This window comes from Euprymna scolopes, chromosome 42 (genome assembly GCF_053919585.1).
Source record: "Euprymna scolopes isolate OS-2025 chromosome 42, ASM5391958v1, whole genome shotgun sequence".
Taxonomy (NCBI): Eukaryota; Metazoa; Mollusca; class Cephalopoda; order Sepiida; family Sepiolidae; genus Euprymna; species Euprymna scolopes.
In genome coordinates this window covers 12,969,946-12,997,678 of record NC_136523.1, presented here as the reverse complement: position 1 = coordinate 12,997,678, position 27,733 = coordinate 12,969,946, and the positions used below count along the sequence as shown (strand labels likewise).

Below are 27,733 nucleotides of genomic sequence, written 5' to 3'. Positions count from 1 at the left end.
ATCACACCCCATAAATAAATATTTTACAACACAAAGAACTTGAAGTATAAAAAACTTTTCACCAAATTATCCGAATTCTGTATTAAATAACCTGAAAAGGGGTTGATATGCCGTAAAACAAAAATACACCAAACATCAATATTTAATAGAGGGTGAGTCACGAGAAACAGACGTTTTTTTTGGGGGGGGGGGAAACAAAACGCACTAAACAGGTTTAAAGACTACCTTCCTCATCTCTAACCTTTTCATGGCAAGTGCCCGACTGAACTTCAATCTATAGTCCCCCCTCGCCAAACTTTCACAAGAAACACTCGTCTAGCTGAAAACACTATCAATAATTTCCCCCCCCACTCTTTATCTGTGCCTAAACCTAAACGTAGATTCCATGAGCAAAGCTTCTTTCTTACAACTGCACGCCTGTGGAATTGTCTTCCGTTTTCCTGCTTTCCAGCTGACTAAAATATGGTTGTCTTCAAGTCCAACGTAAACAAGTTCTTGATGAGCCGTTCCACTTAAGTTAAAAAATTTATCGAATCTCCATTACTGATGATTACTATATTTTCCAATTGACTACTCTACACTCTTTAACCCTTATCCTCGAGTGGCAGCTGGGTCTTGATAAGTGGTTATGCTGATGTAAGAAATAAAAAAAAATAGGAGAGTAAGGAACGGTCTAAAAACATCCGTTTCCCGTGACTCACCCTCAATTAAATTAGTGTGCAAGGGTGTGTAAGCAGGCTGTTGGGTACAACAAAAGAAATGTTCTGTTTGCACCTGATGTAATTCTTGTGGTAAAAAAGAGCAAATATTCCCAAGAATAGTGAACTGTTTTTGTTTTTGTTTTTTTTTTTGTTGTTTTTGTTACTAATGTTTTTTTTTTGCTTTTTGTTTTTTTGTTTGTTTTTTTTGTTACTTATGTTTTTGTAATGTTTTTGTAATGTTTTTGTAATGTTAAAACTTTGTTACTTTAAATAAAATAGTTGCAAAAACAAATAATTTTTTCTTACAATTTATCACAAACGACTTTACTATGGCATTTTTGTAACTAATCACTTTTTTGAGGGATTCACCGCCAAACCCACATATCAGCTTTTTTTTTTGTTTTTTTTGTTGTTGTTCATAATGTTTTTGCAATGTTAAATCTTTTGCGTTGATTTTAGCGCCCCAGAGTCTCGTATGAAAAATATCTCTTAGTAAAATACTCCCAGTAACGAATTATCTTAAAGCGCCTTTTTTTTTTTTTTTAATTATTATTGGACTCAAGAGAAGTAATTAACATGATTGACTAAAATCGAAACAATTACATGAATTGCCATCAATAACGACCGTCGTTACAACGGTAGTGATCCCCTATTATTTACAATATCGTCACATTTTACATTTTTTATTTTATTAATTTATAAAACTTTTACATTCAACGAAGTATTTGAAAAAAAGTCATGTTTTTCCTTAAAATTTTAAGTAAAATTAGAGTTACCTCCCTTAGAACAATACTTCAAAAATTCCGATTAATTTGGCCTTTTGTCTAGGAACAAAGTGTAGTATCTGTTTTGAGACTCACTTCACCTTTTCTGACCACGACCAGTGGAAAAGCAATCCTTTTAGACCAACGTAATTTTTTTTTTTCCTATCCAGAGTGCCCCTTTTTGAGGAGCTGGATTTTCCTCACATTAAAAACCGACCTTGTGTCTAACTCTGCCTTCGTGGGAGGTAAGTGGTTAAGAATCATAGTGTATAAGAAATAGCCAAAGCTGAATTATTTCCCTTGCATAAATTCTAAGCTTACAACTTATTTTATTCTAATATGGAGTTATCCCCCTTTCAAAACTATTATCTTTAAAATAGACAAACTATTAAGATTGCCTATTTTTACTTTGGGGTGGCAAAGCAAGGAAGATAATTTATCTCAACTTAATTCGTATTATTTGGATTACTCTAACTCCTGTTCTCATCTTAACTACTGATTTCACAAATTTTTAGGCCAAAATAACCTCAGATCTTCTTCAGACGTATCTTGTCAAATTGGGGATCTTTCTGTCGAACTCGGGAATCCACCCAGAATTTCAAACGAACCTGTTGTAGTACTACGCGGGCCATTTGTAAACAATCTCATATATGCTGTCTGGTGGCAGACAACCGTCACTTTAGATGTATCAGAATTTTTGTAGGAATTTTTGACACCCCTAACACGAAACTGCAAATAAAATATAAAAAAACTCGTAATTTCTCTTTTAAAGGTGGGTTGTTTATTTTTTTTTAATGGATTATACTTCCAACATAAACTATTAAAGTTGTATAAAAAGTAATAGAAATATTTTTTTTAAACAGCAATGGAATTAATTCAATTTTACGAGTTCAGTATTTTTCAATTTTTAAACTTTAAAAATCTATCAAAATTTTTCTATTGATTCTATTTTTACGATATTTTCAGGGTCAATGTGAAATTTTATGCTCTTTCCAATAAACCGAATATAATATTTTAGACAAACCTTTTTTTTTAATTCACGCCCCCCATTTTCAAATGTCTATTAAAAAGTAAATAATTAATCTATGTGCCAAAGTTTTATATATCACAAATTGAAGATAAAAGATCAATAAATAATATATTCAAATTTAAAAACAAAAAAAGTAGTGTTTTTTAGAAATTTACCTGTAAAGTCCGGAGTTTAAAATCTTTTTTAAGAAAAAAAAAACCCACGTTGTTTGTTTTTGTGTTTTTTTTTTTAATGAAACCTTGGTCCTTGCTCCTTTAATTGAAAAAAAATTAGGGCTTGAATGACATTTTCCGAAGAGTTATAAGCTTCGAAAGATGGCGGGTGGAATTATTCAATAGTTTTCATTAAATTTCTGACACTGATACGGCGTCAATTATGCCGTGTGCTAAAAATAGCAAAAACCCTTCTCTCGTTTCTAACGGAAAAAAAAATGGTTATAGTGAACGGTGTATGCGTTATTTCCAATACTTATTTCTATGGACACCTCCAAAATTAACCACAGAATTAACCCCACCCCTATATGTAACACGATTTAATTTATTATAAGTTGATATTATTAATATAACTCTTGTACCATTTAAAAGAAGGGCAAAATAAACTAGTAATAATTAAAAAAAAAAAAATTCATCGTACGAAAATAATGAAATTGCGAGACGAAAATCATGTTTACATAATTGACGTTGTAAAATAACGTTTCCATGTAGTAAGAATTACGAACGTGAAAACATACCCGTGTTTAATAACTCTAGCAAAAATCAACTAATGGTCAGATTTTCATGAAATTTTCGATACTTATCAATTTTAGATATATAGAATGCAGTTTCCGTAAACGAGGGGAAACATTTTTTCAGTGCGTGTCCTCCCCTTCCATATTTATATTTTCGAAATTTGAACAACATATATTTAAATTGATCAATATTTCAATTTATTATGAAACATAAGAGTTCAAATAAGTAAAAAAATGAAATATTTTTTAAAGTTTAACACCTACATGCGAAAATAATAAACCCGTACGAAGTTGGAAACTCCTAGAAAGGGATCAGACAAAAAGTAAAAACTAATGAGACGTCATCAGTTGGCCAAACGAAAGGAACCTACGAACGTCTTGTCAACACCTCGTCTTAGGCCCTCAGAGTAGCAAGGCGAAAGAATCCAATGACTCACGTACCCAACCTTTGTCAGCTCGTGTACAGCTATAGAGGCACTAAAAAGAAGAAAGGTAAACCCACACACATACATAATGCCACGATGAATATAATAATTTTTAATTAGTGTTCACTCAACTTCTTTACACAAACACGTGTTGAACTATAAACATTTTTATTTTTATTTATTTATTTTATACAAGGAAGTCACCACTTATCAAGGCCAAGGGGGCCACTCGGGGATAAGAATTGGTCCCCCCTTGCCAATCTTTTTCAAAAAACACCCGACTAGCTGAAACCACCGTCAATACTTTTCCCCACTCCCTATCTGTGCCTAAATCAAAACGTAGATTCCATGAACAAAGCTTCTTTCTTAGGACTGCACGCCTGTGGAACTCTGTTCCGCTTGCCTGTTTCCCTCCCGACTTCAACCTGGATGTCTTCAAGTCCAACACAAACAAATTCCTGATGAACCGCCCCCTCCCCAAGTAATGACACCTTACCAATTCTCCAATACTATTGCTACACTATCCCTTTGATTACTGTACACACAATAACCCTTATCCCTGAGTGGCCATTGGGCCTTGATAAGTGGTGAACTCCATGTAAAAATAAAATCGTTAGTAATGGAGATCTGATAAAGTGTCTTACTTAAGGGGGGCGGTTCATTAGGAATTTGTTTATGCTGGACTTTAAGACATCCAAGTTGTAGTCAGGTGGGAAACAGGCAAACAGAAGATAATTCCACAGGCGTGCACTTCTAAGAAAGAAGCTTTGTTTATGGAATCTACGTTTTTATTTAGGCACAGATAAAGAGTGAGGAAAATTACTGACAGTAGTTTCAGCTAGATGGGTGTTTTTCGTGAAAGATTGGCGAGATGGACCAGAGATTAGAGCTCAGACGAGCACTTCCCATGGAAATAACGATGAAACAACGACAGGCTCTCAATGTCCTTTCTGTGGGGGAGAGGTTGCAGGAAAGAGAAAAGGGCACCCCCACTAGGCTACGAAGTCTATTTTGTACTCTGTCAAGGCAGGATACGCTGTTTTTAGCAGCTCCTGCCCAGATATGGCAGCAGTACTCCATCCTTATATAAAAAATGTTTTATTATAAACGTTCGCATTTCTACATTTTTATTAAATGTTTATGTTTTCTTAATATCAGGGGATCAAACTGTTTGCTATTCACTTTGTCGGGACAAACTAGTCCGAGGATCAATGAGAAGTCAGCGGTGCTTTGATCTCGTCGGATGATATTGTTGAGAACGTTGTGTCTAGAGAATATCCTGACACTTCTACATTAAAGAATGTACAGTCCATATACGTAAACTGACTGACGACAACGGCAATTATGACCACTTCACACCACCAAATATGTGCATAGCTAGGTTTGTCAGAAACTTTGTGAAAATTATTGAATAATTCGACCCTCTGTCTTTCCAAGCTTTAACTACTTGAAAAATGTCATTCAAACCCTTTTTTTTTTATTTCAATTAAAGGAGCAAGGACAAAGGTTTCATTTAAAAAAAAAAAAAAAAAAAAACGTGATTTAAAAAAAAAGGTTTTAAACTTCGGATTTACAGGTAAATTTCTAAAAAAAACACTCCTTTTTTTGTTTTAAATTCGAATATGTTATTTATTGATCTTGTATCTTCAATTTAGGACATATAAAAATTTGGTGAGTAAATTAATTATTTACTTTTTAATAGAGATTTCAAAATGGGGGGAGTGAATTAATTCGATCCCCTGTCTTTCCAAGCTTATAACTACTCGAAAAATGTAATTCAAACCCTATTTTTTTTTAATTAACGGAGCAAGGACCAAGGTTTCATAAAAAAAAAAAAAAAAAGGTGGTTTGAAAAAAAAAAAGATTTTAAACTTCGGACTTTACAGGTAAATTTCTAAAAAACACTATTTTTTTTTTTAATTTGAATATATTATTTATGGATCTTTTATCTTCAATTCGTGATATATAAAACTTTCGTGGGTAAATTAATTATTTACTTTTTAATAGACATTTCAAAATGGGAAGGCATGAATTTAAAAAAAAAAACGTTTGTCTAAAATATTATATTCGGTTTATTGGAAAGAGCATAAAATTTCACATTGACCCTGAAAATATCGTAAAAATAGAATCAATAGAAAAGTTTTGATAGATTTTTAAAGTTTAAAAATTGGAAAATACTGAACTCGTAAAATTCAATTAATTTCGTTACTGTTTTTTTTTTTAAATAAAAAAATAATATTTCTATTACTTTTTATACAGCTTTACTAGTTTATGTTGGAAGTATAATACATAAAGAAAATAAACAATCCACTTTTAAAAGAGAAATTACGATTTTTTTTAATATTTTATTCGCAGTTTCATGTTAGGAGTGTCAAAAATTCCTACAAAAATTCTGATACACCTTGTGCAGTGGACTGCAGTGCATAACGGACAATCTGAGGAAATCGTCATCGTAATTAAGAGTCGCCTCCCTTGTCAAATTAAAACTTTGTATTTGGCCGAGTCAATTAGAGTTATCTCCCCTGAGTCTTGTACTTGTATCCCCAGTAATTACTGTCTTCCATATTTGTTGCCATCACGTTTTGGCTGGCTTTTGAAACCGCTGTCTTCAGACGACAACATCTATGGAAGACAGTTATTACTGAGGATACAGTTAAGAGATCCAGCATTTCTATCCGTCGCGCGATTAACCACCTGACGAAGGCTAGAGGAATAATTGGCCGAAACGTGGTGAGACGTCAGACGACAACTATTAAGATGAGAATAACAGTCCGCAAATAAATAAATGAATATACAAATTACTTATCCTCAAGGATTCCAATAATAAAATAAAATATATAACTGGTTAGAATAAATTTGATGGGTCAATAGATATCGTACGTTATCTGATTGACTTTTTCTCATCAATTGTGTGTGTATGTTGTATGTGGGTGGGGTGATTTGTTGTTAGCATTTGTTTAGCGATATAAACAACATAGAAACTCTGTTAATTTCTCCCCGCTAATTTTAGATCTTTAAACCAGGCAACGCGTTACACGTAAGACATGACAAAATATTGCCTCCTCTAAAATTATAAAAACTTCTTCGATTTTTTCTTGCCTGATGAGATCAATAATGGTCTGTCTATCGTCGCAAGATATAACTATATTTACATAAAGAAAATAAAAATTATAAATTTGCTCTCTTTAAGTGAGCACTATCAACGACCCTTGTTTGAATTCAATGATTCTAATCTTTTGAATATTTTCAACCTGGAATATATATATATATATATATATATATATATATATATATATATATATATATATATATATATATATATATATATATATATATATATTCCGCATTTTGCTAATTCCTACCCTCTGATGAGAAGGATAGTATTTCTTCGAAACTCCGCGGATTAAGGACTATCCATTTATTTGGTGTTTCCTTTTCAGATTAAATATGTTTTTAACTCATTTCAAAGTGTTTTTTAACATATTTTATTAACTGTTTACTCGTATTATAAGCTCTATTTTCTATTTGGTTTTATCGAGCTTTTACATCTGGCTGAGATAATTTTATAAATATTAATTCTTTAATATTTATAATATACTTTAATTTCACCATCTTGGATCATTTTGGTAAATTTAATTATAATTTTTATTTTATATACATATATATATATATATATATATACATATATGTGTGTGTGTGCGCGCGCGTGTGTCTATATAACAAAGAACCGCAACTCATGACTCCTTGCTCTATGTATCGCATGTGGTGGATTTGTTTTTATTTATTGATATTTGAAAGAGAAGGTAAACTCCTATACCAAACCCGCTAGGTTGAACTCGTCAGCCCTGTAAGGTAGTTTAATCTAAGGGAAAGAACCCTGAAAGAAAATTCGGAGTGGAGCCCGCAGGTAGTTACTTTTTACCAAACTGTCAAGTTTGTAGCAAGTCCTGCACTTGGAACAATCTCCAATCATCCTGACTATGTCATGCCATTGGATTCAGATTTTTTTTCCAATCGAGAGAGTGTGGACAATGCTGTGCAAGTTTTCTTTGCGTTAAACTAATTCACATGCAAGTTGTGATATTGCTGCACTGCTGCAGTTGTGGGTCAGCTACAACACAACAATGAATAACGCAGGAGAAAATGTAACATTAGAAAACACAGAGCAATCAACATCTTCGATACAGAATTCTGGTGCTACCAGATCAGGCTGTCTGAAGATATTGGCTTCCTGAGACGAAACGCACCTACATTGATATTCCTTTTTGTTTTTCTATTCTCTTTTGTAAAACTTAATTATGTTCTACAAAACTAAAAACAAAAACAACAGCCCCCTTCCCTCCCCCCTTTTTCTTCCCCTACTTCCAGGTCCTGGATATGACCTTAAACTATATCCAGTGGTAGGGCCCCAGCTTGCGGGCTTTGGGGAGTGTGGAGCCACCCTTTAATTGCCATTCCTCCAAGGTCCACTCTGATCCGGAGTGGTAGTACCTGTTAGGGTTCCAACTATGGGTTCAATAGAAACCGACTTGAAAACAACAAATATATTCTATTAAAACAATTTTCTTCAAAATCTTTGGATTCGGCATTAAATAACCTGAAAAGGGTTGATATGCCGTAAAACAAAAACAACCAACCAACTAACCAACGATACAGGATTATCCCAGCGGTGTCTGACATGCGAGAAATACTTCGGAGCTTGAATCTGTCTAACAAGCCATCTTCGAACCCACAGAACAATTGCATGATCACGGTCATCTATGCAAGCGATGGACAAACATCATCATCGTCAATTGGTATTTAATAAGGCAGTTTACATTGTGGGAAAAATTGAATGGTAAAAGAGGAGATGAACAAAAATAATTAACTAAAGACAGTACATGCCGTATTTTATTCAAACAATTTATCAAAAAGATTTGTTTTTCAATAAATATTCCGTTTTTTTTTAATATTTATCCATATAAATATTTATAAATAAATAAATATTTATATATTATTTTAATTGGAATTCATTATTGAGATGAGTATTATTTATATTAATCTATTTATTGCGGACTATTATTCTCATCTTTATTTGTTGTTGTTTCACGACGTTTCGACCAACTACTCCCTTGGCCTTCGTCAAGTGGTAACGCCATATATATATATATTATTCCTTAATTAGAATTCATTTTTGAGATGAGCATTATATATATTAATTTATTTTTATTTCGGACTATTATTCTCATCTTTATTAGTTGTTGTTTTTCATCTTTTATTGGTTTGTTTATTCACAACGTTTCGGCCAACTATTCCTCTGGCCTTCGTCAGGTGGTAACCGCGACGGATAGGCACTTCGAATCTCCTAACTGCATTCTCAGCAATCACTGCCATCCGTAGTTGTTGTCGTCTCACCACTTTTTGGTTAAGTAAGCCTCTGATCGGCTTTGGATAGGATTGAAACCGCTATCTTCAGACAATCATCATCTGGAATCGTAGAGATTCAACGTCTCTATCAACTGCGCCACGGGCCACGAAGGCGATCAAGATTGGATTTTTTTTATCTTATAAATCCACGATTATTTATTATCTGATCTTCCATGGTCGGGTCCGTACCGAATGGTATATATTATTTTAATTGGAATTCATTATTGAGATGAGTATTATTTATATTAATTTATTTGTTGCGGACTATTATTCTCATCCTTATTAGTTATTGTTTCACGATGTTTAAACGTCGTGAAACAACAACTAATTAATATGAGAATAATAGCCCGCATTAAATAAATTAATATAAATAAATATTTATATATAAATATATTGTTTATATATAAACAATGTTGTGAATGATATTACCGTTAACATCTAAAATCAAGTTACTATAAATGTAATAAAAAATGACTACAAGTCGATAATAATGTAGATGAATGATAATCATTTACAAATTAAAGAGAGAAAGAAAGTGGTAGAAAGATAGACAATGATAAACAGGCATATATTAAAAAACAAGGAAACTGAAATGATTTTTTTTTTAGAAATTCTGCTGTCGGTGAAGCATTTCTGATATTTTTTAAATATAAACTAAAAATAGAAAGGCCTGTGCGTTTCAATTGGTTTAGATTCTGTAAACATCTGTCGATATCCAAGTTAGATGTGCGTTGACATTTCCGAATGAAAATAGCACAGACTCAGGTTTTACATGTATTGTATGGTTATCATAAAAGGTAACCCGTTGTATGATCGTCTAAATGTTGCTGTCTATTAGTGATTTAATTTATTCAGGGTATAGTGTATCGCATATGAGTATTACTCAAACCAGATGGTCAACGATAGAGAAAGAGTCATATACGATACACTATGCCCTGAATAAATTAAATCACTAATAGACAGCAACATTTAGACGATCCTATAACGGGTCTCCTTTTATGATAACAATACAACAACCCCAATTTTTTTTTTTTTTTTTTTTTTGCGGGGGGTATATAGTTTTTATTAACCTTCCAGATCTCGATCGCAAAAGAATCGAAAGTGAATGTCTTTGCTTGCGTGGTTAATTCAAAAAGTCTTATTTTCACACACGTCAGCGTCCCCCCTACCAGTGAAGAAAGGGAACGACCTGTTAAGCCGTCTGTTCTTCTCTACGTCCAAACCCAAACTCTCTGACTCCAGCTAACCTGATCACGTGACTCACACGCAGATCCGATCAGCTGACCCTCACTTCCGGTAAAACGTGTCTATAATATGATTTACCATATTTCTTTCTTATGTTCGACCTTTTTTTTTTTTTAATTACATTTTCACCCCAAACAAGGCAAATTGCCACTTTGGTGTAGGGGGCTACTATCAGGGGCAGCAACTACTGGGCTATTATGTAGGGATTTGGGCAGCAAGATGTCGGTTCACGTTACACTTGAACTTCTGCACGTCAGTACTGTTGGGGAAGCAGGGACCTGGAATGGAATTCCAGAGTCTAGCGGTTCTGGGGAAGAAACTATTGGAGTAAAAAGATCTTTTACATCTAGGGATCTCTACTGTGTGGGGGTGGGATTTAGCAGCCTGTCGGGTTTGTCGAGGGTGCTCACGTCGTGGGGGCACAAGTGATTGCAGTTCGTCAGAGCATACACCACTAAAATACTTGTAGAAAAGGCAGAGGGATGCAACATTTCGTTGATGGGACAGAGGCTGAAGCTTAGATACCAGTTCAGAGCCTATCAGGTTTGCGACTCTCTTTTGAACATTGTCAACGAGGGAGAGACTAGTAGCAGATGCACCAGCCCAAATGTGACAGCAATACTCCATACATGGGCGAATGGTGGCCTTATAGAGGTACAGGATACTTTCGCGTGTTAGTAGTTGTCTAGCACGGTAGAGAGAGCCCACCTTTCTTGCAGCGGCCCTGGCAATGCCTTCAATGTAATTGTTCCAACTCATGTTTCCTGTGAACGTTAGATCAAGGTGTTTGAAAAATGTACTCTCAGATAAAGAGTCGTTGGCCATTGCTATAGGTGGTAGAGAGGGTTTCTTGTAATTATTGAATGAAACTAGTTTAGTCTTAGCAGCATTGAACGTGACCAACCATTTTTGTCCCCATTCCACTACAGATTGGAGGTCTTCCTCTAGTGGTTCTGCCATTTCTTTAGAAATGTGATCATTCGTCTTCCTGTCGTGCCTGCCATAGAGTGTAGTGTCATCAGCATATATACCCATCTCAGAGGCAATTTTGTCGAGGAAGTCATTTATGAATATCAGGAACAATAGACGTCCAAGGATAGAACCATGGGGAACCCCCGCATTTATATCATATTGTTTAGATGTACGACCGTTGAGGACAACCTGGATTTTTCTCTTATCTAAGAAGGATTTAATTATGTTAAGTATTCTACCAGTGATACCGTATGATCTAATTTTCCTGAGGAGACCCTCATGCCATACCCTGTCAAAAGCCTTAGATATATCTAGAGCTACCGCTCTGCCCTTCCCCGCTTTGTCCAGTGAATGGTATATACGTTCAGAGATTACAGTTAGGATGTCTGCTGTGGAACAGGCTAGTCTAAATCCATATTGTTGGTCAGTCAGAAGTTTAGCATCTGTAAGGTGATGTACTAGAGCATGGTTAATTAAGGTCTCAAATATTTTGACAAAAAGTGGGAGGAGGCTAATGGGGCGATAATTTGATGGGTCAGTCCTTTCGCTAGAATTTTTGAATACTGGTACAACAGAAGCAGTTTTCCAACAGGCCGGAAAGCAAGCTTCATTAAGGCATTTGTTGTAAAGTTTGGAGAGAACTGGAGCTACTTCGGCTGAGCACTTTTTTAATAGCACAGCTGGGATGAGATCGGGTCCACATGCTTTTGAAGTGTCAAGGTTTTTTATGATAGCATGCACCTGAGCAGGGGTGATTTTCAGATCGTCTAGTGGGGCGTCTTTCCGCATAGTAAAGTCACGTAGGGGGTGGTTGGAAGGGTCTAGTGTGGAGTTTGAGGCAAACCGACTGGCAAGCATGTTAGCCTTGTCGGTTGCTGAGGAGACAACCTCGTGATTGTTGGTTAGTGGGGGAATTGTTGATTGCCCATTATTTACTACATTGTTGTAGATTTTCCAGAAGTCTCGAGTTCCTAGTTTTTTTGCTTCGATGCGCTTTTTAGTGGTTTCCGTAAATTCTCTCTGAGCTGTCGCAACACGTGTTTCTCTTTGAATACAATGCAAGTCTGGTATAAGGACCCCAAATGTACAAAATTAAGGCTTCCTGAAAACCGTTCCCAATCATTGTGTCAAATTCGTGCACCATATTCTATGATCTTTGTTTCAACCAGCAGTGGTCTACTATTTGCTTCCCTGGCACAATCATCAAAATAGAGCAATCTCTCGTGCAAAAGAACATGAGTTTAATTAGTTTCTTTCTCCTTTGTTCTTATTGGAATTATTAAGGAGTCACTGACGGGGTGCCCTGTGATTGGACGAAAAACAACCAATCACAGGCTTCCCTTTTAGATTCCTTTCCAATTCTCTGAGAGTTTTTTTTTCAAATTCTCTACCTCTTTTGCATGCCAGGCATCGGAAACAACGCGCGTCTGTCAGCTCTCTCCGCTATTCACACCAGACACGTGTGAGGAGTTTCGATAGCAATTGCAGCACCAAAGAAATCAAGACTCCCTTTTTCCCCCCTCAACCCGGCCAAAGTTCCACAGGAAACAAACATCGTTAACAGGACGAATTGTGGTGTCGTATTTCTGATATTTTTTTTAAATATAAACTAAAAATAGAAATGTATCTATATATAAATGGAAATAAACTTTAAATAATAAAAAAATAAAATAGAATAATTAACCTTTTTTCTGATTGGTCTAAAACTTTTGGTTATTTGAAGCCGCCATAAAAAAAAGAAATAAAAGAACTGTCATCCGTTAGCATAGTTAGAAAGCAATCGTTCGTTTTGGAAATTAGAAGAGCATCGCCCCCCCCCCCGGCAGCTATACTCTGGTAGTTGACCCGTTATATCCTACAATTTTTTATTTTATTTAATTTTTCAAGTTGGATCCAATTTTTGCGTTGCGTTAGTTTATTAACGATGAAGATACAGAACAGTAAAGAATGGATTTCTACATAACACCGTTGTTCCCGTGCGGTTCATGTTCTGCATAAGTGTCGAAGCGTGTTAAGGTCCTTTCCTGATCCTGGTGAACTTGAAAAAAGAATCTGATCAACTTTAATCATCCTTCTCGTATAAGGGAGTAGCTGAACAGATGAAAACCAAGCGTAGTAAGTTTTGTAGGCCTATCTAATCTCTTGAAAGTATTCACAAAACCTACAGAATCCCACAGATAAGTTCTGCAAAACGCAACATTTTTTCTTCCTCATCTTTCCTATCAATACAAGATTTTTCATAACAATTTTCATTTGTATTTGTGTTTCTTTCTTTCTGTTGACGTCACATAATTTTGTTATAGTTGGGAAAATACCAACACTCTGTCCCGAAAAATCCTTTAAATGCCTTTCGCTTTTCTTCCTTTTCATTAATAATTTATGTAATAGATTACTTTAATGTTATTTTTTTCATTTTAAAAGAAAGAACTCAACTTTTCATATAGTAAATTGTTTTTTTTTTTTTTTTTACTTTAATCTATAATATAAATATCACATGTCTGCTTAAATGTTTGTATGTATGTATGTATGTCTGTCTGCCTAAAACTTTCGACAGAGGCAATGGATTTTCACAGGATCGGTATCGTTTTAAAGCTTCGACCCTTCGGACGACAATTACCAAAGATTGGCTAAAAATATTAATTCCTTCACCCTTAACTGGGCACTTTTCGACAGGGGGAGGGTCGCTTTTTTCGCCGATATTTTCGAAAGTCATCCCCTCTTTTCGATTGACTTCCCTTAATTTAATTCTTCGTCACTTCCGGTTTGGCGATGGGCGCAACAGCAAAGACGTCACGTTTATTTTTTTTCACGTTTTTTCCTCCTTAGTGGTACGGGTTCGAACCTGCCTGCCTACTACCAATTTTTTTTTTTCTCAACACACACCTCCGAACACCTGGGCTAGTAAATAAATAAACGTTAATTTTCAATTTTTTATTATAGTCATTTAATTTTTAAACTAGCAGGGTGACCCGACATTGTCCGGAATTGAATGATGATCAACGAATATTTCACACTCCCATATTTTTATTGTCATCAAAATCGATGAAATAGCCAATTTTGCAATCAAATCGATTGATGCCTGCTCTAATTGGGGACCCATCGCGATGCACCCGAAGGAAGCTTCACATGCCTCTAGCAACGACGAAGTTCACAATATATCGTAGTCTAGGTTGCACTGTAGAGGACCTACTGTTGATTTTATAAAACTATTTTTATATATAATGACTTGAATTAAAGTTTAAAATGAAAAAGTAAAGTACCATGCTCCAATTGTGCGCTAAACAGAAACATTAATTTTGAATGCGCCTCTGTCATATCTAAGAACCTACTGTTGATTTTATATGTTGGGCATTTCGGCTTCTGTCGTAATAAAACTTATCAAATGCACTTGTGATAGGCTGTGTAAGCTGTTAACTTTGGTTAAAATCACCTGTTCCTTCTTTCATTTGATTATTTCGATTATTGATTATCGATATTTATCCAAAGCAGTCCAATACAAAAGTTATCTAAGAACACTGCCAGGCACATAAAATACCTTTCGTGTGAAATTTCATAAAAATCGACCCAGCCGTTTTTGAGTCCATAGGGAACCAACACATAGACACACAGAAAAAGTTCCTTTTATATACTAGTAAAGATTCTTTTCTTTTGTAGAAAGAAAATATTAAGATGGAAAAGGGGAAAAACATAAAAGAAAACAGAAAAAAAGGAAAAAAGGTAAAAAAGAAAAGGGAAAAGAAGAAAAGGGAAAAACAAAAGGAAAATAAAGTAAAAACAAAAGAGAAAAGAGGAAAAACAAACAAAAGGAAAAAGGAAAGGAAAAAACAAAAGAAAGCAGAAAAAAGAAGAAAAAAAGGAAAAGAAAAGAAAAAAGAACAGAAAAAAAGGAAAAAGGAAAACAGGAAAGAAACGAAAAGAAGAAAAGGAAAAGACAAAAAAACAAAGCGGAAAAAAGAAAAACAAAAAGGAAAAGGAAAAGAAAAGAAAAAAAGAAAAACAAAAAAAGGAAAAAACAAAAAAGAAAGCAGAAAAAAGAAGAAAAAAGCCAAAGGAAAAAAAAATTTAAAAAAACAGAAATAAAAGGAAAAAGAAGAAAAGGGGAAAAAAACAAAATGAAGAAAAGGAAAAAAAAACGAAGCAGAAAAAAGAAAAACAAAAAAGGAAAAGAAAAGAAAAACAGAAGAAAAGGAAAAAAAAAGAAAAAGAAGAAAAGGAAAAAACAAAAAAGCAAAACAGAAAAAAGAAAAACAAAAAAGGAAAAGGAAAAGAAAAGAAAACAGAAAAAAAGGAAAAAAAGAAGAAAAGGAAAAAAACGAAAGCAGAAAAAGAAGAAAAATAGAAAAAAGAAAAGAAAAGAAAAAAGAACAGAAAAAGGAAAAAAAAAGAAAAAAACAAAAAACAAAGAGAAGAAAAGGAAAAAACAAAAAAAACAAAGCAGAAAAAAGAAAAACAAAAAAGGAAAAGAAAAGAAAAAAGAAAAATAGAAAAAAAGGAAAAGGAAAAACAAAAAAAAATAAAAGGAAAAAGAAGAAAAGGAAAAAACAAAAAAAACAAAGCACAAAAAAGAAAAACAAAAAAGGAAAAGGAAAAGAAAAAAGAAAAACAAAAAAAATAAAAGGAAAAAGAAAAAAGGAAAAACAAAAAAAATAAAAGGAAAAAGAAGAAAAGGAAAAAAAAAAACAAAAATAAAGCAGAAAAAAGAAAACCAAAAAAGGAAAAGGAAAAGAAAAGAAAAAAGAAAAACAGAAAAAAAGGAAAAAGGAAAAACAAACAAAATAAAAAGAAAAAGAAGAAAAGGAAAAACAAAAAAAACAAAGCAGAAAAAAGAAAAACAAAAAAGGAAAAGAAAAAAGAAAAACAGAAAAAAGGAAAAACAAAAAAAACAAAAGGAAAAAGAAGAAAAGGAAAAAAAAACAGAAAAAGAAAAACAGAAAAAAGGAAAAAGTAAAAAAAACAAAAGAAAAAGAAAAAACAAAAACGGAAAATAAAATAAAAAAGAAAAACAAAAAAAGGAAAAATAACAAAAAAAAAGAAAAAGAAGAAAAAATAATGGAGAATCTATTGATTAAATTCTTGAAACGTTGAGCAAAGATGAAAATATATTTTCTTGTAAATTTTTAAATTTTAACGAGATATTTTTAGTTTCCATTTGGTGTCCTAAGGAGAACTGCTTCCCAACACCCTGGAAAACCTCACCAGTATCCCCTGTATTTAAAAATTAAAGTAACCGGTCATCTTCCTCTCAGTCCAGACCAATAACTCTGATGTGTGTTCTGAGCAAGTTGCTGTAATCTGTGTTAAATAGAGAAGTATTCCACCACCTCTGCAAAAATAACCTTCTCAGACATATGCTAGAGACACTAGACATTTATCAACTATAAGAACAAACAGGTTACTCCACCATTGGCCATATTCAGGCTGTCAGTCAACTGCAAGAGAAAGCTAATGAATACAAGATTCCACTGTGCTTTGCCTTTGTGGGTTACGAAATGGCTTTTGACTCTATAGAGTTTGATCCACTGTTCACTGCCCTTGAGAACCAAGGAGTTGACTTTACATACATCATCTTGCTGAAAGACCTGTACAGTGAGGCTACCTTTACTTTAAAACTACATCATGACAGCAACAAGATCAAGCTGACGAAGGGCAGCAAGACAAGGTGACATCTCGCCAAAACTCTTCACAGCCTGTCTCCAGGGTGTGATAATCAGTTGGATTAAGTGGGAAGGTAGAGGAGTAAACATCGATGGCTAACACCTGTCGTGCAATATACTTTCCATTCTGCGAGATTTACAGCAAATATACTAACAGCTATACTTTATCGAATTAGCGAATCTCTCGATGAAGGCTTCCTTTCTAGAGCAATTACTCTTGACATATCAAAGACCTTTGGTAGGGTGTGGCATAAAGGTCTACTCTAAAAGATCTCCAGCTATACCATAGCTGGAAATGTCTTCTCAATTATTAAATGATTTCTCTCAGATAGGTTCATAAGAGTAGTGGTTGATGGACAGAAATCAGAAGCTCACAGTATTAATGCTGGAGTTCCTAAGGGGTTTATCCTGGGCCCAACTTTTTAATCTACATCAATGATATCCCAAATGACATCCTAAGACCATTTGTAGACATTTATGCTGACAACACTTCCATCTATGGCAACACATCAAAGGCCGTAAATGACCAAGTACTCTCTGATTCTCTCTCCTCTGAGTTTGAGCATATGGTAAAATGGGGAAAAAGGTGGCTGGTTAATTTTAATGCATCTAAAACCAAGCTTCTATCTTTACATCATCAATGCTCTGATCCCCATCTGGCAGTAATCGAAATGAATGGCTCCTGTTTTGGGGAGGCTCCATGTTTTTCCAAGCATCTGGGTCTGACCTTTACATCTGATTTGAAATGAAACACGTACATCAAATCTGTTACCAAGTTTGTTGGAAAAATGGTGGGATCATTCTACCGCTCCAGTAGATATCTCACTGCTGATGCAATTCTCTACCCATATAAGGGCCAAGTACATCCAGAGATGGAGTACTGTTGCTACATATGGGCAGGAGCTGCTGGAAGCAGCTTATCCTGCCTTGTCAGAATTAAAAATAGACTTTGTAGCCTAGTGGGAGATGCTCTTTTCTTTTCCCTGCAAATTCTTTCTGCCAGAAGCGATGTTGTAAGTCTGTCTCTGTTTTATCATTATGTTCATGGCAAGTGCTCCTCTGAGCTCCAATTTATGGTCCTACCCCACCAAACTTTCACAGAAAACACCCGTCTAGCTGAAACTGCTATCAATAATTTCCCCCACTCTTTATCTGTGCCTAAATCTAAATGTAGACTACATGAAACACTAGACTAGCTGAAAACATTATCAATAATTTTCCACACTCTTTATATGTGCCTAAACCTAAACATAGATTCCATGATCAAAGCTTCTTTCTTAGAACTGCACGCCTGTGGAATTGTCTTCCGTTTTCCTGCTTTTCAGCTGTCTATAATATGGTTGTCTTCAAGTCCAACGTGAACAAGTTTCTGATGAGCCGTTCCACTTAAGTTAACAAATTTACCGAACTTCCATTACTATTGATTACTATATTGTCCTTTTGACTACTCTACACTCTTTAACCCTTATCCTTGAGTGGCCTATCGGCCTTGATAAGTGGTGACGCCTATGTGAAAAAAAAAAAAAAAAGAAATGATCTATGGTCTCCCCTCGCCAAACTTTCACAAGAAACACCCGTCTAGCAGAAAACACTATCAATAATTTCCCCCCACTCTTTATCTGTGCCTAAACCTAAACGTACATTCCATGAACAAAGTTTCTTTCTTAGAACTGAACGCCCATGGAAACCTATATTCAGATTCCCTGCTTTCCAACTGACTACAATATGGTCGTCTTCAAGTCCATGTGAACAAGTTCTTGATGAGCCATACCCTATTTACCAAATTTCCATTACTAACGAGTACTACAACATTTTCCAATTGACTATTGTACACTCATTAACCCTTATTCTTGAGTGGCCTCCGGGCCTTGATAAGTGGTGATTCCTTTGTAAAAAAAAAAAAAAATTATCATCAAGTACAAAAACGATAAAGAAAAAAAATTTTTTCACAAAATAATTTTATTATGCCATTTTTTTATAAAATTAAAATCGTCAAAATTTGTTCCCATTATTATTTTGTAAATAAATGATTAATTTTTTTACCCCCATGCAATATATATATATATATATATATATATATTTATTTCCCAGTGGTGAAAAAACCGGACTAGAGTGCTCAATGTGTAGTCAGAGCAGTATATAGGAAATTTATTACTGTGAGTCCAGAATGAGTTTACATATTGTTTCAGCTAGAGGAAGATCCTCAAAGAGAGGAAATATCCAACTAGCATCGTCAGAATTCATAGATGGACTAAGTTATAAAATCAAATAAGAATGGAAAAATCGTAGATGAAGGGAAGTTAGAAAAAAAGGGGGGAGTGGAAGAGAGAGGACGTTTGAATTTAAATTATATACACTCCTACTACTTTAAATTCCAACGTCCTCTCCCTTCCACTCCCCCTTCTTTTCTAACTCCCCTTCATCTACGATTTTTCCATTCTTATTTCATTTTATAAGTTAGTCCATCTATGAATTCTGACGATGCTAGTTGGATATTTCCTCTCTTTGAGGATCTTCCTCTAGCTGAAACAATATGTAAACTCATTCTGGACTCACAGTAATACATTTCATATATATATATATATATATATATATATATATATATATATATATATATATATATATATATATATATATATATATATATATACACACACCAAGTAAGATGGCCATCAGTGTTTTGTCTTTATTGAGGAACAAACTGAAGAACATAAAATACCAGTACAATATTAAAAAATAAATTTTCAACGACTTTTTTCATTCTGAATTAGAACAAAGTCATACTTTTCACAACAAATATATTTTCAGATATTGTACTGATATTGTTGGAATACTGTTTACATTATTCTCATGATATATATGTGTGTGTGTGTGTGTGTGTGTGTGTGTGTGTGTGTGTGTGTGTGTGTGTGTGTGTGTGTGTGTTTGTAAATAAAATGATTGTCGGTCATTTTTAATCAAAATATGCATATGTTGATGTATATATATATTTATATATGTCTCTTCCTTTCTCTTTTTTTTTCATTTTCTTTCTTTGAAGATTGTAACACTGGGTGTGAGGCAGCCAAATTAGCTGCCAATATTGCCCTGCTTTTTATTTTTTTATTGAAACCAACCGAGAGCTCTTTTTAGTATCCTCACTGTTCCTTTAAGTGCAATTGTCTGGATCTAGTTATATATATATATATATATATATATATATATATATATATATATATATATATATATATAGGGTGATTGAAAAGTCTCTCCCCATTCAAAAAATTTTGTACTTTAAGCATCATATTTTTTGAGTGATATTTTGTATAAACCTTTGTTATGATAAGCGAACAAATGTAATCGGATTAGTCTGATACACATTTAGGGATTAATGGGGATTAGTATTTAATGCAAAAATTCCAGCGAAATCTGCCCGTTAGTTTCCAAGAAGAACTGGAATGAACAGACAGATAGACAGACTAAGATATATATATATATATATATATATATATATATATATATATATATATATAAGAACAAGTAGATAATAAAACATGTTAAAAAACACTTTGGAAAAGAGTTAAAAACGTATTTAATCTGAAAAGGAAACACTTGATAAGTGGATAGTCCTTAATCCATGGAGTTTCGAACAAATACTTTCCTTCTGATCAGAGGGTAGGATTTAGCAAAATGCGGGATCGAATTTTGCTTGCAAAAGCATTTGATGAAACAACAAGTAAGTCATAGATCTTACTTGATACCAAAAAAGTGAAGCAGAGGGAATAGGGTGAATAAAAAAGTGATTTCACGTGAATGGATAGTCTGGTGATGGGTAAAATTTCCAATGATGATAAAATCCAACGATGCAGAATCCAAGAAAGTTAGTTAAAATTCCATTCGCACAAGTAAAATCCAAGGGAACCGCGTAATTGGAAGATAATCCAAAATAATCCAAAAGGCAGAAATCCGTGGAATAATTCACAAATAGGTACAAGGAAATGGGAAAGAATTCCAATATATTATTAAAAAATTATATATATATATATATATATATATATATATATATATATTACGGCACAATCACGTTGACACGCCGGTTCTCACCAGATAAGCAAAGTTAAGCAATGTTAAGTCTGGCCAGTACCAGATGGGTGACCAGTTGGGAAGGTTAAGCGCTGTGCATACAGTTCCGAGTCGTAGAAATTTCTAGGTTGGTATGTGGGGGCGCATAAATTCACTGGGGGAGATGTACCCCCAGTCTTCGTTAAGACATGTATCTAGGAGAAGGAAACTCTGATGTAAAAACTTGCAGTTTACTATATACTCTGTCCTGTGGCAGCTGTCTGCACCGACAAAGGTTAGCAGTAATACCAAAACGTGAATGGTTCTACACAAAGTCTTCACCATTATAGATAAATCATCTGTGTGGATTTCTAAGCAACTTAGTTGTTGTAGCAGAAGCTCATACGTTGAAATCGACCGGAGACTTCATCATATATATATATAAGCTCCAAATCAAGTTGTTGAGCTTTGCATTATCCACTAAGTCTCCTCTTAAAGAATCGATCTTATTCTCGTCCTTTAACTCCCTCATGTTTACATGTAATTTACTTACTTGGAGCATTATTACAATAAAGTAGGTACACATCTCAGGGTAACACAGAAGGGTAGTATATATGTAAGTAATATTTAAATATGGTTTATATATTTTTATAATATTACTTAAATTGATACTACCCTTCCGATTTGTCATTATTTAATAGTGGCCAATATTTTTGGTACTATTACCTATGTATGCTTCAGCTTTACCTTTTTATGTTGTACCTAATTTTTATTTTATTTTGTACCTAATTTTAATTTTATTTTGTACCTAATTTTAAGTTTATATTGTACCTAATTTTAATTTTATGTTGTACCTAATTTTAATTTTATTTTGTACCTAATTTTAATTTTATTTTGTACCTAATTTTAATTTTATGTTGTACCTAATTTTAATTTTATTTTGTACCCAATTTTGATTTTATGTTGTACCTAATTTTAATTTTATTTTGTACCTAATTTTAATTTTATTTTGTACCCAATTTTGATTTTATGTTGTACCTAATTTTAATTTTATTTTGTACCTAATTTTAATTTAATGTTGTACCTAATTTTAATTTTATTTTGTACCTAATTTTGATTTTATGTTGTACCTAATTTTAATTTTATTTTGTACCTAATTTTGATTTTATGTTGTACCTAATTTTAATTTTATTTTGTACCAAATTTTGATTTTATTTTGTACCTAATTTTAATTTTATTTTGTACCCAATTTTGATTTTATTTTGTACCTAATTTTAATTTTATTTTGTACCTAATTTTAATTTTATTTTGTACCTAATTTTAAGTTTATGTTGTACCTAATTTTAATTTTATTTTGTACCTATTTTTTATTTTATTTTGTACCCAATTTTAATTTTATTTTGTACCCAATTTTAATTTTATTTTGTACCTAATTTTTATTTAATGTTGTACCTAATTTTAATTTTATGTTGTACATAATTTTAATTTTATTTTGTACCTAATTTTAATTTTATTTTGTACCTAATTTTAATTTTATTTTGTACCTAATTTTAATTTTATTTTGTACCTAATTTTTATTTTATTTTGTACCTAATTTTATTTTGTACCCAATTTTAATTTTATTTTGTACCTAATTTTAATTTTATTTTGTACCCAATTTTAATTTTATTTTGTGCCCAATTTTTATTTTATTTTGTACCTAATTTTAATTTCATGTTGTACCTAATTTTAATTTTATTTTGTACCTAATTTTAATTTTATTTTGTATCCAATTTTAATTTTATTTTGTACCTAATATTTATTTTATTTTGTACCCAATTTTAATTTTATTTTGTACCTAATTTTAATTTTATTTTGTACCCAATTTTTATTTTATTTTGTACCTAATTTTAATTTCATGTTGTACCTAATTTTAATAAGTATTTACCGTTTTATCCTATTCCTTCATTCACATTTCATTTCTAAATGTCATTAAGCCAGTTTTTCTATATTTGCATTTTGTATGATTCTGGCCATTTTCCTCTTCTGATGAAAAGCATTTAGTGTCGAAATGTCGTTGTCTGAAGAGTTTTTTTTTTCTTAAATTTCCCTTTAACTTTTTCTTAGTCTTCTGATGATATAATGAAGTTATATAGAACTTTTATTCCTCATCTTTTATTTAATATTAATTTTTTTTGCTCCCCTTAATAGTGTTGAGCTTTTCTTATCTTGATAAGTTTTTCTTTGTTATGACGGGTAGCCATATCATAATTGAAATGTATTCTTACTCATGTATATAATAAAAATTTAAAGATTTGAAACTTAACCATTTTACGTCATAAAATTTAAATTACTAAATTTTGATATATATATAATATAAAGCTGGACGTCTGTGTGTGTGTGTCTGGTCACGAATAGGCTCCTGTATGATTGACTATTATAGAAAACTGATCACATATAATAATAGAAGATGTATCGAGACACAGGAATAGGTATGTTTGATCTGACATAATGATGATTCATTTAAATTGTGAGGTCTACGTACGCGCCTGGTCCACAAAGTATGGAAATAAAAAATTTAAAAATGAAAAGAAAACGTTTACAAGTGTTTTTTTATATAGATGTACATAAGAATACTTTGATAAGTATCTTTTAACTTAAATAGGGATGGTATAATACAATTGTGGGGTCTGCGTTCGCGCCTGGCCTCCATAGAATGGAAATAGGCGCAAACATTAATAAAGACTTTTCATATATATCTGCGTAAGTATAATTTCATAATTATGTTTCAGTTTGTAGAAATATGGTATAATAAAATTATGGGGTGTTCGTTCACGCCTGACCTCCATAGAATGGAAATATGTCACAAAGTTAAACAAGGTTTTTTAATATAGATCCACAAAATATTGTGATAAGTGTTTCAGTGTGAAAAGGTATGGTATAATAAATTATGGGGTTTATCTATTTTATTTTTACTTTCATCATATTTTGCTTTGGTTTTGATACCCCCAAATTCGAAGCTATCTTTTTACAACCCTTCCTTTTCATAACCTATCATACTTTCATAAATCAGAGTCCATTTTCTGTAGGCTGTTTTCGAACCCAGTACTTTTGCTAGTATATATATATATATATATATATATATATATATATATATATATATATATAGTATAATGGTAATTAATAAAAACTGAAGAAAGTGCTCAATACTGTTGTAGAGCAAATATGCATTCTGTTTTTTATTACCATATCTTTCTGTTAAGTTACATTATTGTTTCAGCTACCCGACCGTTTTTTTGGCCGTCTGTAGCTCCTTCAGACTTTTATAGAAATGTTCGCTGTTATAACGAACATTTCTGTAAATGTCTGAGGAAGCTACAGACGGCCAAAAAAACGGCCGGGTAGCTGAAACAATAATGTAACTTAACAGAAAGATATGGTAATAAAAACAAAACGCATATATATATATATATATATATTTCTCTTAATCTGTCTGTGTCCACCCGTTCCACATTTTCTTTTTTTACCAAGCCAATCTGACTGAAATTTTGTATTGACCTTTGTTCTTATAAGTATTAAGGGTATCAGTTCAAGGCACAGTTAGGGATCAATAGGGATTGGTATTTAATGCAAAATTTAATCATATGCAACCATCAATTTGGCAACGGGCTATAATTTTCCCCATTCTTATTGGCTACAAAGTCTAGTATATATATATATATATATATATATATATTTATATATATTAGTGATGAGACCATTTTCTCAATTCCAATACAATTACCAATTTTTTACTAAATTACTGATTCCAATACAATTACCGATTTCGATTATTTATAAATCTCTAGATGTTTAACTATAGAATAGTTATTTTTTTTTCCCATTACCATAAAAATATATGTAAAATGTTCAGATAAAAATACATTTGTGGGAGGAGGTGGTCTATCGATTTTACTTTTTACTGATTGTTTAAAATCAATAAATATTTATTATTTTATCATTATTACCAGCAGTGGAAGATTTTGCTTCTAACAAAATCAAAAAAAAAAAAAAAAAAAAAAAACAATTAAAAGAATCGTTTTTGGCATTGGAAAATAGGCACAAATTTTTCCAATTCTTATACCCCTAGAAGTTTTGATTTTTCAAATTCTGATTAATCGTCCCAACACTAATATATATATATATATAATTATATATGATTGTTGAGCTGGATTAAATCCGACGATATGAAATAAAATGGAGGTGGAAGGACCTGGATACTCAACGTGATCAACGTGGATACTCAAAATGACCATCCCTCTTGAAGAAGCCCGCATAAATCGGGCGAAACGTTGAGTATCCAGGTCCTTCCACCTCCATTTTATTTCATAATTATATATATATGTGTGTGTATGTGTGTGTGTGTGTGTGTATGAATGAATGAACAAACATTTTCAAGTTGCAAGTCTTTGATTTGAGTCTTGGAAATATTTTCCATTTCTTTGGTTTAGAAACGCAAATAATAATAACCCTAACCCTAACCTCTCCCGTCCAATCTACAGACATGCAGAAGCTTTAGCCATAGGAAAGACATAAAACCCAAACGTGAGCTTCGGTATTGTGATCGGAGTCATTTGTCGTTTTGGAATAAACTTGGGTAGTCTGTAATCCGTGTCCAGTTTTAACGGCTCACCATTCAGGGCCACAGTCCTTCAAGAAAAACAGAAAAAAATATTTAACCTTAAAATCTTTAATTTTGATGATCAAATTTTAAAAATCTTCTATTGCAAAAAAAAAAAAAAAAAAAAAAAAAAAAAACTAAATATAGCCTACATTACACACAGAAATACTTTAATAACTTAAAATGGTGATCAAAAGTTTGAAATGTTATATTGGATAAAACTAAATATAGCCTACATTGTGGCAGCTATGTTAAAAAAAAAGTCCTTCAAGAAAAATACGAAAATATTAAAAACATTAAATGGTGATCTAAATCTTAAAATCTTCTATTGCATAAAACTAAATATAGCCTACTTTATATACCCTTATTCCTAGTAACTTTAAAAAAAACATCCTTCTAGAAAAACGCAAAAAATATTTAACTTAATTAAACATTAAATGGTGATCGCAATTTTAACATTTTATATTGCATAAAATTAAATTAAACTAAATATAGCCTACATTATACACCTTGAAGCCTACATTATACACCTTGAGTAGCTGTGATAAAAAAACAGACCTTCAAGAAAAACATGAAAATATTAAACTTTAAATAGTGATCAAAATGTTAAAATTTTATATTGCATAAAACTAAATTAAACTAAATATAGCCCACATTATACACTTTTATGCTTAGTATAAATAAATATTTCAAGGCATGAAGGAGTTTAAGCATAAAACGTTTTCCAAATTTACTGGATTTGCTATTAAATAACCTGCAAAGTTTTGATAGCAAAATAAAACAACAAGACCAAACATCATAAATAAAAACTTGAAGATATAAAAAACTTGAAACATAAAAACTTTTTTTTCAAAAATTAGTAGAATAATGTAGTTGCACTCCCAAAAAGTGGCAGCATCAATCCAGCAAGAGAGTGCCACTATGTTTGTTGAGCCAGCCCTGGGGGGGGGGGGGGAGTAGGAAAAATACAAAGAATAGATGACAAAAAAAAAATGAAGTAGGTTTAACGAGCAATAAAAGAACTTATCAATAGACAATGAATAGAAATTTATTCTTAATGAAGATAAAGAGAAATAAGGATAAGGTTTATATTCGAGTGATGAATGCCGATAGCAAAAGGACTGAACAATGGACTAAGGATAGATGACAAAAGAAAAGGAAGTTTAGCAAGTAATAAAAGAAATTATCAAGAGACAATGAATAGAAATTTCTTCTTAACACAGAGAAATAAGTGTAGGTTTAATTCAGGGTGTTATGAATGACCAGGTGATTGAATGACCAATAGGTAGGGAACTTGACGGTGGGGGGCAGTTGTACATTTAATTAATTGACACCTGAACTCCGAGATGGACGGTCCTAGATATGACCTTAAACTATATCCAATGGTGAGGCCCTTGCTTGTGGAATTTTGGGGAGTGTGGATTCACCCATTAAGTGCCATTGCTCCCAGATCAACTCTGATCCGGTATGGTAGTACCTGTTAGGTCCCGACTTAGAGAAATTGACTTGAAAAAAAAAAAATATTCTATTAAAAAAATTTGCTTCAAAATCACTGGATTCAGCATTAAATAACCTAAAAAGGGTTGATATGCTATAAAACAGAAACAACTGACCAACCAACTGAGATGGACAGTTAGATTTTGGATATGGCCGAGAGCAGTTGGTCGCTTGGAGGTTCTCTGAGGGAGATAGAGATAGAACTGACGGCAACAGACGCACATGGCCTCGACAGTAGATATGAAGTTGGACGTCAGCATGTAGAGGGCAGTTTCACACACACAGATTCCAGCATATATATATATATATATAGATAGATAGATATAGATATAGATGCAGTGTAGGGGGCTACTATCAGGGGCAGCAGCTACTGGGGCACTATGTTGGGATTTGGGCAGCAAGATGTCGGTTCACGTTATATTTGAACTTCTGCATGTCAGTACAGTTGGGGAAGCAGACACCTGGAATGGAATTCCAGAGTCTAGCGGTTCTGGGGAAGAAACTACTGAAGTAGAAAGATCTTCTACATCTAAGGATCTCTACTGTGTGGGGGTGGGATTTAGCTGCCTGTCGGGTTTGTCGAGGATGTCTACGTCGTGGGGGCACAAGTGTCTGCAGTTCGTCTTCTCTTT

At 32.9% G+C, this 27,733-nt stretch overlaps 1 protein-coding gene and 1 long non-coding RNA gene across 3 annotated transcripts in view; both read right to left on the bottom strand.

The window, feature by feature from the left end:
- The window catches only part of LOC145266926 (heparanase-like), a 118,277-nt gene that overhangs the window by 3,735 nt on the left and 86,809 nt on the right, over positions 1-27,733 (bottom strand). Inside the window, exon 10 of one of the 2 annotated variants that reach the window (XM_080122718.1) lies at positions 25,343-25,633. The exons of the other annotated variant lie outside the window; for it this stretch is intronic. Within the exon in view, the coding sequence (XP_079978844.1) occupies positions 25,480-25,633 (154 nt within the window). The 3' untranslated portion in view covers positions 25,343-25,479. Of the gene's footprint in view, positions 1-25,342; positions 25,634-27,733 lie in introns of those variants that run through there. 2 annotated transcript variants of the gene reach the window in all.
- LOC145266924 (uncharacterized) lies at positions 19,781-24,190 on the bottom strand. Its single transcript, XR_013864797.1, has 2 exons — positions 22,872-24,190; positions 19,781-22,710 (listed from the first exon to the last, which is right to left on the bottom strand). It is a non-coding gene; the product is annotated as an uncharacterized LOC145266924 (long non-coding RNA).